This window comes from Microtus ochrogaster, chromosome X (genome assembly GCF_000317375.1).
Source record: "Microtus ochrogaster isolate Prairie Vole_2 chromosome X, MicOch1.0, whole genome shotgun sequence".
Classification (NCBI taxonomy): Eukaryota; Metazoa; Chordata; class Mammalia; order Rodentia; family Cricetidae; genus Microtus; species Microtus ochrogaster.
Genome location: NC_022026.1, coordinates 12,454,005 through 12,455,527, shown reverse-complemented (window position 1 = coordinate 12,455,527; position 1,523 = coordinate 12,454,005). Strand labels below are relative to the sequence as shown.

The 1,523-nt window shown below is 42.2% G+C and overlaps 1 protein-coding gene across 4 annotated transcripts in view; it reads right to left on the bottom strand.

The window, feature by feature from the left end:
• The window catches only part of Slc9a6 (solute carrier family 9 member A6), a 71,298-nt gene that overhangs the window by 32,038 nt on the left and 37,737 nt on the right, over window positions 1-1,523 (bottom strand). For all 4 annotated transcript variants that reach the window (XM_026784758.1, XM_013350501.2, XM_005358487.3 and 1 more), the window contains one exon: window positions 1,017-1,158. In XM_026784758.1, coding sequence (XP_026640559.1) covers window positions 1,017-1,158 — 142 coding nt within the window. The remainder of the gene's footprint in view (window positions 1-1,016; window positions 1,159-1,523) is intronic.

Sequence of the window (1,523 nt, the reverse complement as noted above, 5' to 3'; positions counted from 1 at the left end):
GGAAGGAAGGAAGGAAGGAAGGAAGGAAGGAAGGAAGGAAGGAAGGAAGGAAGGAAGGAAGGGTGGAAGAAAGGCAGGATGAACACATATATGTGCTCACCCAGGAACCACACATCTTCTGTTTGTTCTATCAAGCAAGGAGACACGAGTGACCAAGATGGTCAGTCACACAGAATACACAAAGACTTTGGGGAGTCTATTTACTTTACTCCAATTTAACCAATAACTTTAAAAATCGTCCTCAAAGGGCTAGCTTTGTCTCTTACAGTGACAGTTAAGGGGCAGTTTAGCATCGTGGTACATGACAGCAATTCTAGCACTCAGTAGGCTAACACAGGAAGATCATGAATTTGAGGGCAACCTGGGCTACCATAATAAGATCCAGTCTCAAGAAAGGGGGTAGGGGCTAGAGAAATGGCTATCAGGTAACAAAATTGGGTATCCTTGCAGAGGCTCTGGATTCAGTTCCAATCCCCCACACCCCCAGTGCCTCCAGTTTCAAGACACCCAACATCCTCTTCTGGCCTCTGTAGGCATCATGTATGCACATAGGGCACAGACATATATACAGGCAAAATAGGCATACAGGCATTATATATATGAAAAACAAAGAGGGGATAAGGGATAGGGATATAGTTCAGTTGGCAGAAGCCTTGCCTAAACAATGCATAAACTGGGTATGGTGGTGTATGCCTATACTCCTAGCACTTGGGAGGAAGACACAGGAGGATCAGAACTTCCCAGTCATCTTCAGCTCCATAGTAAATTCAAGGCCCGCTTGAGTTACATGAGACCCTGCTCCCCACACACGTTTTAAGACACTGAGCCTATGTAAAACAATGGAATTCATTAAGTTACATATTAACAAAGATTTTTGTTTCATGTTTTCAGAACAACTTCTTAGTCAAAAGATTGGTAACTATAAAAGCAATTCTAGTCATGAACTTGGAAAAACCATGCCTCACTGAACTACCTCAGTAGGCTAAGAAGAAAAAGTAACTAGAACAAAAGGATATTAAAGCTGTCACCACTCCTGTAGCAGCACCCATTGCAAAAGATCCACTAAAGATCCCAAGGAAGATTCCAATAGATTTGAACATGGCTGTGACATCAAAGGTGTGGCTGTTGTCTCCAGCTGGTTGGTATGCCACTATTGACCTACAAAAAGACAAGATTGCTCTCAATTCTAGTAGCAACTTTCCCTTTTAAAATATTATCCAAATCTGGATGTAATAGCATACACCTGCAACCTCAGCATTTGTGAAGCCAAGGCAGGAGGAGCTCTGGTTCTAGGACAGCCTTGGCTATAAAGTGGCAACCTGAATCAACAAAACAAACAAAAAACCAAAAACTGGAAGCATTTAATGACAAAATCAGAAGAAACCCCCCCAGCTCTTTGTATGTGAATTACATAAGGCTACGAAAAAATCCTGTAGTACATACAGCTAGAAGGAAAATATAGCTTTCAAGATTAAAAAGCCTCTATTTAAAAGCTGTACCAAAGCCGGGCAATGGTGGCGCAC